This window comes from Desmodus rotundus, chromosome 1 (assembly GCF_022682495.2).
Source record: "Desmodus rotundus isolate HL8 chromosome 1, HLdesRot8A.1, whole genome shotgun sequence".
Lineage (NCBI taxonomy): Eukaryota > Metazoa > Chordata > Mammalia > Chiroptera > Phyllostomidae > Desmodus > Desmodus rotundus.
In genome coordinates, this window is record NC_071387.1 from 198,226,626 (window position 1) to 198,243,242 (window position 16,617).

Consider the following 16,617-nt stretch of genomic DNA (forward strand, 5'->3'; position numbering starts at 1 on the left):
TGAAAGGAGGGATTGAAGCAGGGTGCAGCCAAGCGGAGGGCCCCAAGAAGGGATTTGTAATGGGGTCCAGGACTCGGGGTGTCCAGGAAATATTAGAAAAATGTATGTAGGATGTCCTCACCCCCACAAGCCTGAGCCAGGGGGGATGGGACACATGCAACAGGGTCATTCAGAGCTGTTTTAGGTAGCAAGAGCTTTGCAGCTAACCCCTGGCACAGTCATTTAACATATCTATAACCTTTAACTGTTTTCATGGATGTGTTAAGTAGCTGTGGCCATGCTTTGAGCCAGGGGGATGGGACCAAATTCCACCCAAGATGGGACTGGGAAGCAACTCCCCCTGGTTACAGGGCCTGCGTGAGAGCTTGGAGATGATTGGCTCCATGCCATGGGGCCACACCTGCCCAGACTTACTATGGCAGCCCAGTAAAGCTGGAAGAATATGGGGATGCTGGCAGGTGTAACTGACTGTAGGAGGAGTCAGAAATGGGGCTGCAAAGGAAGATGGGCACTGGGATTTAAACCGAGGCGTGGCAGCCATAGAGAGAGGGAACCACGAGGTTCTGAGGGGAAAGGAAGAGGGCCATGTGGTTCGGAAGTAAATAGGAGACCATGCAGCTCTGAAGTAAATAGGGGGCCACACGGTTCTGGAGTGAATAGGAGAAGACCACGAGGTTCTGAAATGGGAAAAAAGACCACACGGTTCTGAAGGAGAGTAGAGAGGACCATGTGGTTTTGGGGTGCTTCTTTTTGCCACGTGGCTTAGGCAGCAGGAGAGACTTTGCTGGGAAGAAGAGGGGAGAAGGACTCTTGCTGGTGGGTCATGAGAAGGTGCCACATGGCTTTGGATTAACTGGAGATTGCGGCAGCCACACAGCTGATGGTGCCGGGAGCCTGAATCACGGACTTCTACTTCTTTTCCTGAGACACGGTACCCTGGACTGGGCACAGGGAGAGGGAAGGACTGTGCATCTGTGGGTGTTCTAGAGGACTTTAGTATCTTATTGAAGACATTAAGCCATTACTCCAAGTCTGTGTAACTTTTAAATAAACAATTCCTTTCCTTTTCACCAGTCTCTGGCATTGAGAGACGTCTTTCCTCTGGCGGCGGGCATTTCGAACCTAGCAGGTGGGCGTGGGGGAAGGAACCTCCAGAGACAGAAAGGGGGATCCTTTCTGTAATAATTTATCGTGAACCACCCCTGCCCTGCTCTGTAACAGCATAGCACCGACTTTACAGAGTTGAAGAGGTCCGGCCCAAGTATGCGGCCTCGGGGCAGGGTCGGGGAGGTTCCGCCAAAACCAGACACTTAGACGCCAGGGGGAGCAAGGGCCTGACACCCCAGGGGAGAACCGGTCCATGGGCGTGGGTCTCGCCCGCCCGGGACCCCTCCAGCTGGCAGGGTAGTGTGGCCGGCGCCCCCGGGAAGGCCCCGGGTCCATAGTTCTTCCCTGGGCACTCTGCCTTGGCGGGGGAGGGAGACATGCCTGCAAGTGCGGTTCAGGGGAAAACGCACGGTCCTCCTGGTGGCGGGGAGAGGGTTCAGTTCCACGGACACGACCTCAGGGACCCTGTGAACCTGGCCTGATATCTCAAGGCTGGTGTACGTTGCCCCGAGGGAAGCCTGTGGTCGGGGCCTGCCCTGCGCCTGCCTGGCCCAGCATCCTGGCCCGAAACCAGCCAGCTGCGGCTCAGACAAAAGCCATCTCCTGGGGGCCTCCCCCCTGTTCTTCCATCCATAAGGGACCCCCCTTATGGATGGAAGAACAGGGGAATCTTCGGAGTAGAGGACGGGACGGAGGAGTGTTCAGGTTTCCCGCAACTTAGGCCAGTGACTGGCACACCGACCCAGGGTTCTGAGCACCATGGAGACCGAGAGCCGCTTATCTCGGGATGCAGGTGTCCTGCGGGGTCAAGGGACGAGGTGGGCACTCTCCAGGAGAGACAGGGCACCTGGGCCCCAAGAGAGTCCCAGGGAAAACCTGGGGCCTGAACGCAGGGGCTGCTGTAGCCTCCCCAGGCTCCTGCCATGGGGCTGATCCTGCTCACCCGGGCCCAGGTTCACCGCAGGTGAATGCCTTTGGCGGACACCAAGGACAGGAGGTCTCCGATTCCTTCACAGAGAACGGGGTTCGAGCTCTGGGGGACTGAGGTTGAAGCGGTCACACTCCCTTATTGGGTGGTTTTGAAGCAGGGTGCAGCCAAGTGGAGGGCCCCATGAAGGGATTTGTAATGTGGTACAGGACTCGGGGTGTCCAGGAAATATTAGAAAAATGTATGTAGGATGTCCTCACCCCCACAATCCTGAGCCAGGGGGGATGGGACACATGGAACAGGGTCATTCAGAGCTGTTTTGGGTAGCAAGAGCTTTGCAGCTAACCCCTGGAACAGTCATTTAACATATCTATAACCTTTAACTGTTTTCATGGATGTGTTAAGTAGCTGTGGCCATGCTTTGAGCCAGGGGGATGGGACCAAATTCCACCCAAGATGGGACTGGGAAGCAACTCCCCCTGGTTACAGGGCCTGCGTGAGAGCGTGGAGATGATTGGCTCCATGCCATGGGGCCACACCTGCCCAGACTTACTATGGCAGCCCAGTAAAGCTGGAAGAATACGGGGATGCTGGCAGGTGTAACTGACTGTAGGAGGAGTCGGAAATGGGCTGCAAAGGAAGATGGGCGCTGGGATTTAAACCGAGGCGCGGCAGTCATAGAGAGAGGGAACCACGAGGTTCTGAGGGGAAAGGAAGAGGGCCATGTGGTTCGGAAGTAAAAGAGAGGGAAGACCACGCGGCTCTGAAGTAAATAGGGGGCCACACGGTTCTGGAGTGAATAGGAGAAGACCACGAGGTTCTGAGGGGAAAGGGAGAGGGCCACGCAGTTCTGAAATGGGAAAAAAGACCACGCGGTTCTGAAGGAGAGTAGAGAGGATCATGTGGTTTTGGGGTGCTTCTTTTTGCCACATGGCTTAGGCAGCAGGAGAGACTTTGCTGGGAAGAAAGGGGAGGAAGGACTCTTGCTGGTGGGCCATGAGAAGGTGCCACATGGCTTTGGATTAACTGGAGATTGCGGCAGCCACACCGCTGATGGTGCCGGGAGCCTGAATCACGGACTTCTACTTCTTTTCCTGAGACACGGTACCCCGGACTGGGCACAGGGAGAGGGAAGGACTGTGCATCTGTGGGTGTTCTAGAGGACTTTAGTATCTTATTGAAGACATTAGGTCATTATTCTAAGTTTGTGTAACTTTTAAATAAACAATTCCTTTCCTTTTCACCAGTCTCTGGCACTGAGAGACGTCTTTCCTCTGGCGGCGGGCATTTCGAACCTAGCAGGTGGGCGTGGGGGAAGGAACCTCCAGAGACAGAAAGGGGGATCCTTTCTGTAATAATTTATCGTGAACCACCACCCCCCCTTGCTCTGTAACAGTTTTTGGCAACCACGAAGGGATTGTAATTGCCCCTGGCAGACGGACCCCCTCAGGTGTGGGAGAGTGAGACTGGGGAGTATTCCCTGTCTCTGAGAGTTTCTCTGCACCCCTCCTGAGGGCATCGGCCGCCTTATCACGCCCGGAAAGGTGAAAAGGAAACAAAACAGAGCAGGGAAGTGACTTGTTTCTGAACACTGCTTTGGAATAATGGAGTTGTGAGTGATGGTTTGGTTGGTGTGCTGCTCCCAGTTAGTGTGCTGCTTCCAGGCTGCCCCTGGCTGCTCACTTACAGGTTCGGTGAGCCCAGGTGGCACTAAGGGAACTTGTACTCAGGTGTGGGGAGGAAGCAAGCCCCTATGCTCTGTAAGCCGAGCCTGCATGAGTGCTGGGGATTGGGTACCAAGTCATGTGGGTGCGTCACCATTTTGGGTAAAATGGAGGATGAGCCACGTGAGTGCCCCACCATGGAGGACGGGTCAACCTTGTGCATCTCCATCTTGGATGATGAGTCACCTGAGAGTTCTGCCACCTTGGAACTGGACAAGGTGGTGGGCTAAGGGTTGTCTTCAGATTATGGGCTGTGTGTTGCTGCTGTGTGGGCACTGCACCAATCAGGTTCTCTGTGCAACTGGCTCTGATAGGGAAAGCTCTGGTTCTGAAGGTCATGGACTGGGGTCCAAGGGTGACCATCTGATTTATAGGGCGTTTGCAAGGTCTAATCTTCAGAAAGCTGCAGGATGTCCCTGCGAATTTAGGGACTTTTAGTGGAAGGTGCCTGCAGTGCTAGGGACTTCTGGCTGCCGGATACTGAGTTTAACTACTGAGTTTAAGGACAGTCCTTCCCAGTGTGGGAAAGGAGCAGGGATTAAAGGGAATTGTGGTTAAATCTGGATGGGCAAAAATATGTAGAAAGGTTGTGAAAGTTTTAAACCTGCAGGAAAGGAAACCTCAACTACTTGGTTTTTTTTGGTTTTATGGGAATGTGGTTTCATTTTGTTTCCATTTCTGATCAGAAACCCCCCTGTACCTGAAGACCTGGTTAAGGTCACTTGAAGGGCATGTCTGTTCCATTGGTTATATTTCTGATCAGAAATCCTCTGCACCTGAAGACCTAGTTAAGGTACCTGAAGACCTAGTTAGGGTCACCTGAAGACCTGTTTAGGGTCACCTGTAACCGGTTGGGGAGAATGCCTTTGCCACTTGGGACCCAGGAAGGGTCATTCGGGCCTGATGTGTGTTTCGGCCTGAGGCAAAGGAGCATGTCTCTGCCAAGAGACTGGAACTGAAGGGCATGAAAGTTTTGGAAAGAAATTATGTGGGGTTAGTAATGGAAGGTATAAGGCATGGAGATGCAATCTTGGTGGATATCAGAAGGGAAAGGATTTTCCATCGTACTTGGTATTTTTCTCCCTACCTGATCCCTCCAGAACTTGGCATTCTGAAGGGATAATGACATAAGGTTTCTTTGCATAAATCCATTAAGACCAGTCATTAATGGTGGTTTGTTAACCGATACTTTGACTGGAATGTCACGCCTGAAGGAGGCGTGTCTGAGTTCTGGTTGTCACCAGGAAGCCCTGAGGAACTGGGATTGACTTGTGAAGCTAGCAAAAGCCCACGAGAAGAAGCCTGGTACCTTGGTTGGTTGTGCGGTTCATGGTAGTCTTTCCAGGGAAGGAACGAAGGTTGCTTTCCTGAAAGATGGCTAGAAAGGAACCTGTAGGCACAATGGAAGCCTCAAGGATTTGAGGGAAGCGACTGGTACAGGCGAAGCCAGGTGGCGGATGTGTGGCTCTGCTTCTGTGCCCCGAGGGGCGGACTGAAAAGTCAGTCTAAAGGTTCCCGTGTGAGTTACAGCAAAGCGAACTTAAAGATCATAGGTGATCCAGGCTGCTCTTGGTGTGTTTATGCAAACAGGCAAAATGAAAAGTTGGACTCAAAGTAGTCGCTTTAATAACAATGAGGGTGATCTTAAGGAGAAAAATCATGGTCTAAGGAAAATCACAATGCTCAGTATTGGATATCGGAATCATGCGGCTGTCTTGAAAGTTTGTTTTCATTTGAAAGTTGAGACTGGGTTTGTAACATCACCAAAGATGTTCAATTTACAGGCGCAAGGGACCTGTCAAATTGCCATTGTTAGATGTCATCGCAGGAAGGGCCTTGCAACTGAATGTCTTCCCAAAAGACAGTCTCGCAGGCACAGAGACTGGTTTGGGGATTGTTGAGTGAACTAACCTGTGTGTTCTTCCTTCTGTTTTCATAGGGTGTATGCCTATGACCTCATTACCTGAGAGAATGGTTGTAATATAGGCCTCACTTAAGGAGCCCACCTTCATCATCGCCCCCTGAAACTCAACGGTTTGGTTAAACTAAGAGGTTGGGTTGTTGAAGGATTCAGGCAGTCTGTAGGCTTCACTTCAGAGCTGATTTTCCCTTTTTGTCCTAATGGCCTGGACAGAAAGGGCCCAGAAATCTGAAAGGAGGGAAATCCTGATATATTCCCCTCAGCTGAGTGAAGTGTAGTGAGCCACAGGGTTTTGGATAGGTGTAGCATGCTTGTACACCTTCCTCCAGATAAGCCATTCTTTACCTAAGTGCCTGCCTTCGTAATTCAGTGATTATGATTTAATTGTGCCTTCCAACTCTCTTGCCAAATCTGTCACCTCCAGAATACGACGAGGATGCCAACTGCCCAGTAATGCCAGCCTTTGGACACTGAGCCTGCAACTTCCCAGTGACAGCCAACTGACTTGGATTCTGTGAGGTCCTTCCCCTTACAGGGAGGACTCCCTCCATGCTGCACCCCCCTTTCAGGGCACCCCTGACCCAAGGTTAGGTAGGACAATGTCCACGTCCAGCCGGAAGTAGTTACAAGAAGAGGAGACCTTCATCCATTGTCCTTTATATGATTATAAAGGGGTGGTATATCTGAAAGGAGGGTTTGAAATATGGTGCAGCCAAGAGGGGGGCCCCAAATAGGGATTTGTAATGGGGTCCAGAACTCAAGGTGTCCAGGAAATATTAGAAAAATATATATAGGATGTCCTCACCCCCACAAGCCTGAACCAGGGGAAGGGACACATGGAACAGGGCCATTCAGAGCTATTTTGGGTAGCAACAGCTTTGCAGCTAACCCCTGGCACAGTCATTTAACATATCTATAACCTTTAGCTGGTTTCATAAATATGTTAAATAGCTGTGCCAATGCTTTGAGCCAGGGAGATGGGAGTGACTTCCACCCAAGATATTAACTGGGAAGCAACTCCCCCTGGTTACAGCACCTGTGTGAGAGCTTGAGACGACTGGCTCCATGCCTTGGGGCCACACCTGCCAGGACTTACTGTGGCAGCCCAGTAAAGCTGGAAGAATACGGGGATGCTGGCAGGTGTAACTGATTGTGGGAGCAGTCGGAAATGGGGCTACAGAGGAAGATGGGCGCTGGTATTTAAACCCAGGCGTGGCAGCCATAGAGGAGAGGACCACGAGGTTTTGGGGGAGAAGGGAGAGGATCGGGCAGCTTTGGTAAAGTGAAGAGAGGACCATGTTGTTTTGGGGTGCTTCTTTTTGCCACGCGGCTTAGGCAGCAGGAGAGACTTTGCTGGGAAGAAAAGGGGAGAAAGGACTCTTGCTGGTGGGCCATGAGAAGGTGCCACACGGCTTTGGATTAATTGGAGATTGCGGCAGCCACACAGCTGATGGTGCCGGGAGGCTGAATTACAGACTTACTCCTTTTCCTGAGATATGGTACCCCAGACTGGCTAGAGGGATAGGGAAGGACTGTGTGTGTCTGTGGGTATTCTAGAGGACTTTAGTATTTTAATGAAGACATTGTCATTACTCTGAGTCTGTGTAACTTTCAAGTAATTTCTTTCCTTTTCACCAGTTTCTGGCATTGAGAGATGTGTTTCCTCTGGCGGCGGGCATTTCGTATCTAGTAGGTGTGGGTGGGGACCCCCAGGGAGAGAAAGGGGGGGGAATCCTTCCTGTAATAATATATTGTGAACCACCCCCAACCTGTTCTGTAACACAACCATCATCTCAAAATAATTTTTTAACCTGACAAAATTATTCTGAAGTCCACTTGGTCCCCACGTAAAAATAGCCGGAAGACTTTTGAAAAATCACAGCAGGAGTGGGACTAGCCCTGCTGTCACATCATCGGAAACGCCCAGAATTAAAATAGGGGCTCCTCTTGCACAGAACTGCATGGGCAAACCACTGGAAAAGAGCCAAGTATATGTATATACAGTATTTCTGAATTCAAAGAAAACTCAAAGGGAACATTCTAAATCGGTGGCAAAAAGACATGGTTATTCAGTAACTGGTTTTGGAAAAATTGATTAGGTGTTGGGGGGCGGGGCATGGGGGAAAGCTGAATCCCTTGCAACCAAATAAATTCCTGACAACAAAATAAAATTCCAGAGTGGTCACAGATTTCAAAGCAAGAAAGGGGGGGGGGGGAACCATCCCAAAAGCCAAACATATTGTTTTAAACATGAATGAATATGATGGTAAATTCCAAAGCTTTGTTATAAAGCCATAGACTCACAATGTAACCAAACTACATACGAACTACTAGGGGCTATCACAGCAGATTCAAGCCAGATGGCAGAGCAGTGACAAAGTTTTCAAATCTCATCTCCCAGCATTCCTTACTCCCTACACCGCCAAAACCACACACACACGGAGAGCAACTAGTATAGAAAAACCTTGGTAAGCATCTCTATCAAAACTTAGTGTGAAAGTACTCCCAATATCCCCAAGATACACAAATGGGAGGGGACAAAGCACCAAAAAGAGCAATTTGGTATCAGGATCTTGTGCGAGGCCAAGGAGAAGGAAGTGACTGAGTGTCTTATAGCCCTGAGGCCCCCCCACCCCACTCCCAGCTCCATAACCAGCAGGACTTCAGAGGAGCAACTGGGTAACAGCTGCAGAGACTACACCAGTTTTTTCACCCCCTCACAGTGGGCAAGTATGTGGGTTCCCACAGGAAGGTGGAAAGGGCTGATGCAGGTCACATACTCTCAAAACAAACCTGCCAATTCCCCACACTGAGGAGACATTTCAAGAACAGAATTCCAATTGAGCGGGACAAGAATATCAGAGATCAAGAAAAACAGGGCCCGGGCAGAGGGGAGCAGAACCAGATCTGAGAGTAAGCTGCCGCTTTTCTTTACACTCCACCAGAACAGAAGAGAGAGGTCTAGACGGTCAACACAGTTAGGAAAGCTACCCGGACCCACCGGACCCACCGGACCCACCAGAACAGGAAAGGTAATTTCATGTAAAAATGGGCAACAGAAGATGATCCAGTTCAAATCCCACACTAAGAAAAAGGAGCGTAAGAAGCAAATACACTCCCTCTGGACAACAAAAGCACACCAGAAAGACATGCCCAAGAAACCAATGAAAACTATCATACCTCAAAATTAAAGTACATCAAGAAAATGTGAGTAATACAGACTGAAATTAGAAAAAAATTAAAAATTGGGCATTAAAACTGAGAGAAAAACAATTTCAAAAAAGACTAAACTAAAAAGATCATTCACAGTGAATTAACACAATAATGAAGATAAAAAGGGTAAAATGTTTAAAGATCAGTAATAAAGAGAAAAAAGAACCCAAGCAGAACTGACAAATACAGAAGACATACAGGGTTCGGCACAAATAACGCCCCTTTTTTATTACAAAATCTTTTGCTACAAAATCATAAGCATGTAATTCTGTAACATAACAATACCACACTCAAGCACACCCCATGACATTTTAGGTGAAATGTTCAAGTTAAAACTGTAAGTTGTTACACCCACATCATTACCCTACCAACCACACTGCCGCAGGCGCTCCTTCTGCCGGACCCTGTGTAACAGCAGTCCCCACAGGAGAAAACCTAAATGAAGGAACAGAACAAGTACTAAAACTTCAATTTTCCTGAAAATGAAAATAAAAAGATTTGACACTATATACTGAAAGAACGCACCACGTTCTATCCCAGAACAACCAAAACCAAAACGTACCGCAGCAGCCCTGGGGAAAAACTGGGGGGAAACCCTGTGGGCTTTAAGCAAAAAGAATAAGGCATTCACGTGGGAAAGAAAATAGTATTTTAATCAGACTTTGACAGTAATGCTTTATGACAGAAAAAACATAAGATACTTTGAGGAAAAAATGTGACCCAAGAATTTTATCCAAACTGACTTCCAGAGAAAAGGCTGAAGATAAACTGTCATCTGCACACCAGCTCACGCATGCTGTGCTCACGAGCCCTTTCCGAAGACGCTAACAAATGAGCAAGTGTGTATTTGTTCGAAGAGCTAAGACGATTAAAAGGGAGAGAATCCAGGGTAGGATGATGCAGCACAGCTACGAAAAGCGGCAGCCCTGAAATGCACACTAAAAAATGGCTGCAGTGGTGAGTTTCATATTACATGTATTGCACAGTAAGAAAGGGAAAAAAATGAAATGCCCCCTAAATTTACACTGATACTTCCTACTCAAATATAGAACTACAAGGTTTTTCCACCTTCTGTCTTAAAGCTGTATCTTCACTTTTCCATATAGAGAATCCTGGTAGTACTCATGAAGAAAACTAATGATGATAAAACAATTTTTATTTTCATAAATTTATAATATTTTAAAAAAACTAATCAGTCACTTTTGGTGAATGCTAGCATTATTATGTATTTAATAATAATTCAGGGTTAGAATGTATCCCACCTTTCCTCTACAAATTGTACTGAAAGGTAATAAAGGTAAGCAAAATTCTTTATTTTAAATTTATAGCAAAATTCTAGCTAATAAAGGAAAAAATGACAAGAATTAAAACATCACCCCTCTGCACCCCCAATAAATCACAGGGTCTAAGCACAGGGCAGCAAGGCTGCTCATATCTCACAAGCCGAGAGAAGCACACGCCACGACCCAGGAAACAGCTGATGACACAGACGGACCAGCATCTTCTGAGGTCTTGAGACCCCACGACCAGCTCCTGGGAGGGAGGGAAGTCAGAAAAACACACTAAACTACATGCAGATGCAATCAGCAAAATCCAAACTTTGGGAAACTCTCAGGACAAGTGACCCAATTTCATCAACAAATATTTAGCAAGGGAATCAACAAGAGATGAGGGTTGAGGGGAGAACCTGTAACTTAGGAGACACTTACAATCACATGACAAATGAAAAAAGAAGTAAGAGAGAACAAAATTATGAGAGATGTACATTGGGTTGGGACTAGGAGACGGGAACTGGAAGGAAGCCTTGCAGAGCTTCTGGACAGTTGACAAGTTCCACCTCTTGACCTGGGTGACGGCTGCAAACATATTTGCCTTAAAATAATTCATTAGCCCATGCGTTTGTTTATGTGATCTTCTATTTGTATTTTAATTATAAAAATTACATGGAATGCTTATATATACATGTACTCATGAGATGTACGTTTATGTGATTTTTGTACTTGTAATTAATCATACCCCCCCAAATTTTTATGAAATATATATACATACCCCGAATCTGAATGCCATGCAGATGACTTTAGTAGGACAATTAAGGTCTCCACAGAGTCCATGCTCAACACAGAACCTTACATTCTACTGAATGTTAAAAAAAAACTTACCATATATCAACTTGGAAGGCTGGGGAAAGTCAAGTGCATCATAGAACAGGGTTAATATCCGTAATACATGAAAAGTCCTGATGAACCAATTCATAGAAAGATGTCCATTAAAACAATGAATAAAGAACACAAATAGGTAATTCAGAGTAAAAAAGTACAAATTACCAATAAAGACAAATAAATGATAACCAACTTCCTCCAATAATTAAAACAAATTGGTAATTCTCTCCTATACGCTTGGCAAAGACCAGCCGATGAGACCCTCTACAGTACTGGCCAGGGTGTAGGGAAACCAGCATCCACATTACTAATGGACGTGCAAGTCAACACGAATCCGACAAATCAATCTGGCTTTACCTTTTACATTTTCAAGACATGTGGTTTGAACAAATTCATTTCTGTTCATTCCTCCTACAGAAGTCAAATATAAAGATATATGCACATTAAAATACCATTTGCAATAATTAAAAACACGAGACTAATCCCAATGTCCATTAACAGGAGACTTAACGAAGTTACCTAATGAAGCCAAGTGATTAAAAAGAATGAGGTGTGCTTATGCCGCAAGCGCTCCACCATGTAAGTACAAAAAGTAAACTGCACACTGACATACAACGATGCTGATGGGAATCACTGTACCCCGCTGGCCATCAGAGGCCAACGCCCATGTCATTCCACCACGGGGCCGAGAACCCGTGCACGTCCACATGAACAATGTCACCATCCACACCCTTTCAGGGACAGCCTGCGAGGTCGTGCATATGAGCACCACCTTGCTGGCACTACTGAAGACTACGGGACAGCTGTGCAGAACTTACAAGAGCCAGGCACAGCACTCTGGGACCTGACGGGCTGCAATGAACTGGACACTACCTCAGGCTGTCGGTCACCTTGATCTGAGTGACAGTGAAACGGAACATTATGGCGATACACAGTAAGTGATCACAAGATGGAAAGGCCACAAAGTCAGAATTGAACTTAACAAAAAACAAATACCTCACTGACTGGTGACTGATGGTTTCCATGCTGCTGGGGCAAAAGTGGCCATGCCCGCTGGGCACAGGGCTGGATGTCATTACCTATTGGCCCAATATTGCCACTGAACCAGCCAGACACCAGCCTCTTTCCCTTTCTCTTGGGTGATAAGCAATTCGAAGGTGTGTTATGCGTGGAAGAGCATGGGACCCATCTGTGCACACACAACGGAAGAACCCAGTGACGAAACGTGTTGAGACACCACTGGGCAGTCCCGCTGCAGCAGGCCGGGGGGCGTTTATGGCCACTGGACACCTGGCAGTGCTTTTTTCTTCTGAGAACATATAGAAGTAGTCAACTTTTTGATCCCTAAAAACTTATGTGAGTTATATACCAAGACAGTGTAATAAAACAGGGATGTCCTTTCTATCAGTTATTTTGCATAGGCATAATTTTTTGCATGCCTACCTGCTATTCTGTTTTGTCTGTTAGAAAAAAGGCGGCCCCGCCTAGCACCTAAAGAAGAAAGGATAAATTGTAGTTTAATGCCATCACTGTTACTCAATCACTTCAGAAGTTAAAGCTCAAATGCTTACCAGATAATGAGCAATTGGGCAAATCATCCTCTCCAAGCCTGTTTTTCATTATATGAAGATAGTAATTGGGGTTTGGGGAGGTCAAAACAAGGCATAAAATACTTAACTATGCACAGAACGTGCGTTCAGTAAGTTCCTTTCTCCCTTCTTTTAGAACACTGTTACAGATCATGTTATTTTAAGGAATACATCTCAATTAAAAAAGTCAAAAAGCCATAGCAACTAATTCTTTGCACAACAGATCTTTATCTAAGTTTTATATTAAAATCCGCTGCCTGGTTCTTGGATCTGAAGGCTTTTGACCCAAGTGGCATGAACCTGTGAGAACACCGCTGCTACCACACACAGGAAATCTGCACGGAGTCACACCGTATGTGCTGGGAGGAGGACGGTAAGCAGCAGTGTCTCACAGGAGGAGTAGTTCCGGATAAACCTTCCCCTCCAGCCCGCACGCGCTTCGTCTCCACCCACAGAAACGGTGCCAGAGCCTGGGCCCCACGCCACACTGACGCAGCTCGGGCCAGGCCTCTCCCCTTGCCTGAGAACCCCTACACTGCTCCTGAAATGAGGGCTCCCTCAGAAATAGCAATTACTGCTAGAATCTTGTCCAGGGTGACAATAAATCTTTACCTGAAAAAAATTCCAATACTGGTATCAGTTTCCAGCATCCACTTTATGGGAAGAAATTATACACTAGTATTTTCTATACTTACCACCCGCAGTGTCATTTCTGGTGGTAAAGGAGGTTATTTTAACGGACAGAAAACCTGTCTTCTTTCGGGCGTCAGAACAAGGCCTGGCAAGCTCCTGCCCGGGAACAGCTGCCTGTTTCTGTTACTAAGGTTTGTTAGCACACAGCCCCGCCCGTTGATCTGCACTGTCTACAACAACTTGCATTCAGCAGAGCTGAGCAGTTGCAACAGATACCATAAACGGCCTAAAGCCTAAAATATTTACTATCTGGCCCTATAAGGAGAGCTTGCATTGAATTACTACCACGCTATACAAGGCTAAGTGAAACCTCATTACAAAGAAAACTCAGAATACAAAAATACAAATGACATGCTTGCTCTAATTCAGGCACTTTCAAGATCATAGTTTATTTATTACTTCAGATAAAAACATAGTATACATATTAGGGAATACCTTAAAATTCAAATCTGAAGTTATACACAATCTAGTACTTTTGCGATGAATGTTAACCACCCCCCCCAAAAAAAATCTCTACATACCTGAAAGCCCCACTATTAACATGAACTATGGTAATAAAAAATTTGACATTTAATTTGTTCACTATATAGTATTTACATTATGAAACGAATTGTGGTATAATAAAGTGATAAAGAAATAGTAAAAATAAACTTTAAAAATCAAAGGTTTATATTCTTACAATGTGCTAATTGTCATAATTGTATATAAAAATTAAAACATAGCAGAGCTTTCTATTATAAAATTCTTAATCATCTGACCGTAGTCATTTATTTGCTAACGATTTACATGCAACATCTGCTATAAGTGATATTTGATTTTTCTTTCAAGAAAGTGTAAGTAGATGAATGAGATTTAAGAGAAGACATTAATTTACTTGTGATCAACAAACAAAAATACTGTACTCAAGATTAGTACTGGTCACAAGCCTCTTCCCTATAGAAATGATAAAACAGCAAGAGCAAAAGAACTGCAAAAACAGTGTCATGAATGGCATAGCTCGAAGAATCTCAGGACCAATCAGACACACCTCTTTCTCCTTCAATGATGAGAGGTCTGTTTTGCCCTCAAATAATAACAACTGAAGTGAGGGGCACCAGGCGTAAAACATTAAATCTTGCAAAGTGCTACGATGGAGGCCAGAAGAAGGGGTAATTTATATATAATTCAAACTATATACAGCATACCTGGAATGTAGCTCATCCCAAACTGGCTTTGTGAAACAATTGGACCTGTATGATTTCATAATTAAAATTGTAACAAATAGTACAACAGATTTCATGGGAAGCAAAATTCAAGGGGCATTGTGTATTATTTACTATGTTGTTTAAATTTTAAAAATAATTTTACTAAGTATACATCTCAACTGAGGTCTATGTATAAAATGTCCTAATACATACAGTTTTTTACCTTTGGTAAATTAAAGGCCTTTTTGTGATTTCCGTGTGAGTTGCAGGCAGACTGTGAGATGTACACATGCATACGGGAAGAACTCAACCTGAGGTGTATGTGTGACTAGACGGGAGGCACTTTGAAAGTCAAAGCACACCAGAAACTCAAAATAGGTAATAGTGAGGATGGAATGCCAATATGGCAGTAAAACTTCTTTTAAAACAGAAAGAGGAAGGCCTCTCGTACCAGCAGAATCCTGCATACATTAAGAAAAATAATAACGTCCTGTTTATTTTATAAAACCAAAGCCGATGTTAGTGTAGGGAAGTACAAACGGAGAAAACGAGAAGTCCATGGCATAGAAGCGGTCGGCTGAGAGAGAAAGGAGGACGCGTCGCTGAGCGGAGCTACTTGGTGAACGCGGCCACCACCGCCCACAGGACCTCGCTGGTGCTGGCCTTCAGACACTCCACTTCGGGGTCCAGGTCCAGCAGCTGCCGCACTCTCTTGGTGGCCAAGTCGTACTGCTCATCCAGAAGGGGAGCGAAAGCATTCTCCAGCACATCCGAGGCGTGCGCCAGGTAAAGGAGGGCCAGCAGGCGCTTGTCCATGCGGTGGGGGTCGTTCACCCACTTGTCAAGGACAGCTTCCTGCACCTTCTTGATGAGGCGCTGCTTAATGTTGTTGTTGGTGAGGGGGTGCGTCGTCATGTCAAACAGCAGGAAGTTCTGTTTCTCTGTTGTCAACACGCCCTTTTCCACCAGGTTTTTAGCTAATCGTTCCCGCACGTTTCTTAACTGATAATGAAGTTTTAATGGATTCCATGTTTCACCTAAATAAAAGATTTCAGTAGTTAGAAATGATAGATACTGACTTCCAGTCAAGATGGCAGAGCAGGTAAACACTGTGCTCGCCTCCTCCTGTGACTACAGCAAAAATACAACTAAATTATAAAACCACCATGAGTGAGAACCACCTGAACACTAGATGAACTTAAATGCTATAACTAAGGACATAAAAAAGAAGCCACTACAGGACTGGTAGGAGAGGCAGAGACATGAACTGGGTGATGTGACCTCGACTGTGGAGGTGTCAAGGAGCAAGGGACCTCAGCCCCACTCTGGGCTCCCGAGCCCAGGGCACCAGTGGTTGGAAGAGTAGTCCCCATAACATCTGGCTGTGAAAACCAGCAGGGACTGCACTGAACTGAGAACAAGAGCTGCAGGAGTCCCAGGCATTCCTGTTGAGAGAGGCTGGCACACAGGCTCACTAAAACAAAGTCACTCCACTGGACTCCAGTGCAGGGGCCACAGCTCCAAAAGCAACCACGGACAGATGAAGAACTAAATTCACTAGCTTCAGGGAAAAGCGCCAGAGGAGCAGGGTGGGAGCTGTTCTCTCCCAGGCTGCTAATGTTCCTTTGTTGAGCCCTCCCCGCACCCAGCTAGTCCAGCAGAGGAGGGCCCAAATCTTAGCTCTCCATTAACCTGGCTAATACCAGTGGTCCCACCTAGGTGATTCCCTGAGACCCCACACACCCCACCAACACATGTGCCCTGCAGAACTTCTTCTGGCAGTTCCTCCCAGCAGGAAACCTGCTTCAGCTCATGCTGTGGACTTTCCTAAAATCTCTCAAAGATCCACAAACCCCAAAAAAGCAGTGGCTGTCCTCAGTGAGCTAGCTAAGCTACCTCAAGTATGAAACAAAGAGCAACAGGCGTCAACTTGCATTGTAACTACCATCAAGTAGCCCCAAGCCTGGCACAGGCAGCAAGCAGTCTTGCCTTGGAACACAGCCTCAACTAAGCGGCCACAAACCCTGCAAAAGTGGCAGCTGGCCTCAGGTCACATCATGGTGCCCACCAAAGGGCCCCAAGCCCAACAAAATGGCAAC

General features: G+C 46.5%; 1 protein-coding gene across 2 annotated transcripts in view; it reads right to left on the reverse strand.

Annotated features, from left to right (window-relative positions):
* Positions 1 to 13,693: 13,693 nt before the first annotated feature.
* GOLPH3 (golgi phosphoprotein 3) overlaps positions 13,694 to 16,617 on the reverse strand; it is a 41,640-nt gene continuing 38,716 nt past the window's right edge. For both annotated transcript variants that reach the window (XM_053914096.2, XM_053914094.2), the window contains one exon: positions 13,694 to 15,555. In XM_053914096.2, the coding sequence (XP_053770071.1) occupies positions 15,131 to 15,555 (425 nt within the window). In that variant the 3' untranslated portion in view covers positions 13,694 to 15,130. The remainder of the gene's footprint in view (positions 15,556 to 16,617) is intronic.